At 44.3% G+C, this 933-nt stretch overlaps 1 protein-coding gene across 1 annotated transcript in view; it reads right to left on the bottom strand.

Annotated features, from left to right (window-relative positions):
* Nucleotides 1–6: 6 nt before the first annotated feature.
* The window catches only part of LOC118424512, a 17862-nt gene continuing 16935 nt past the window's right edge, over nucleotides 7–933 (bottom strand). Inside the window, exon 7 of the mRNA XM_035833090.1 lies at nucleotides 7–611. Coding sequence (XP_035688983.1) covers nucleotides 149–611 — 463 coding nt within the window. The 3' untranslated portion in view covers nucleotides 7–148. The remainder of the gene's footprint in view (nucleotides 612–933) is intronic.

The raw sequence follows: 933 nt of genomic DNA, 5'->3' as shown, positions 1-933 counted from the left end.
ATGGTGTCAACCTCTCGTGTTGTAGGCGTTGTTGTAAGGACAGTGTGTCTCACTGAATCAGCCATTGCAGTTAGTGTTGTGCCAGAACTTGGCGTTGTTACCATAGCGGTTGTAGTTTGTGGAGAAGTTGTCACACTTGCTGTAGCCTTCACGCAGTAGTGGCCATTGTGGTGGGATGGGTAGGTACTTGCGATCTGCCTTCCATTGTAGTCATTGTGCGAGAAGTAGTATGTGTTGCCTTTGTTGTAACACCTGGAGTAACTGTTGTAGTGTTTGAAGTGATCTTTGCTCCGTGGGTTATGGTAGACGCAGTTGTAGCAATAGACGTCGCCTCCCTCGTCGTTGTAACCAATGTTGTAGCAATAGACCTTGTTTCTGTTGTCATTTCTGCAGTACCAATCATCGACGGGAGTAGCGCTGTTACCGTAGAAATTCTTGGTATTGTTGATGTTGTTGTTGTTGTTGACAACCCATACTGGTTTGGGCACTGACAGAACGGGTTGTAGTCGCTTCTCAAGCGCATGCGTATCTCGTACAGTTTGTCAAAATGCACGGAGTGGCAGTGGTCATCCAAAGCTGAGTGCTTACACTCTGTCATTTTCGCATACTCTCTGGAACAAGAAGAGGTGGAAGTATTGTGATAAATAAAGCATTGAAATAATTCTTGGAAAAACCGCACGTACCATCGTGGAACTTCCAGTATTCATATTTGAACATGCAATGATGGTGACATTTGGGTAGGTAGCTCTCAGAGAATAAATAATGAAGGCTTTGTCCCCTAGCGGTATTTTTTAAAGTGCAGGAGCCGATTTTGTTTTAGACTTTTGATGCTGGATAGGAACATGTGGAGACTATGATGTCACCTCTCCGACCCCTGAACTGAATTGAACTGAATTTTTTGAAGAGATAATGCGCGTTGACGGATTGTCATGA

Source organism: Branchiostoma floridae, chromosome 10, assembly GCF_000003815.2.
Source record: "Branchiostoma floridae strain S238N-H82 chromosome 10, Bfl_VNyyK, whole genome shotgun sequence".
Lineage (NCBI taxonomy): Eukaryota > Metazoa > Chordata > Leptocardii > Amphioxiformes > Branchiostomatidae > Branchiostoma > Branchiostoma floridae.
The sequence above is the reverse complement of the archived record's forward strand: the minus strand, read 5'-3'. Positions and strand labels throughout refer to the sequence as shown.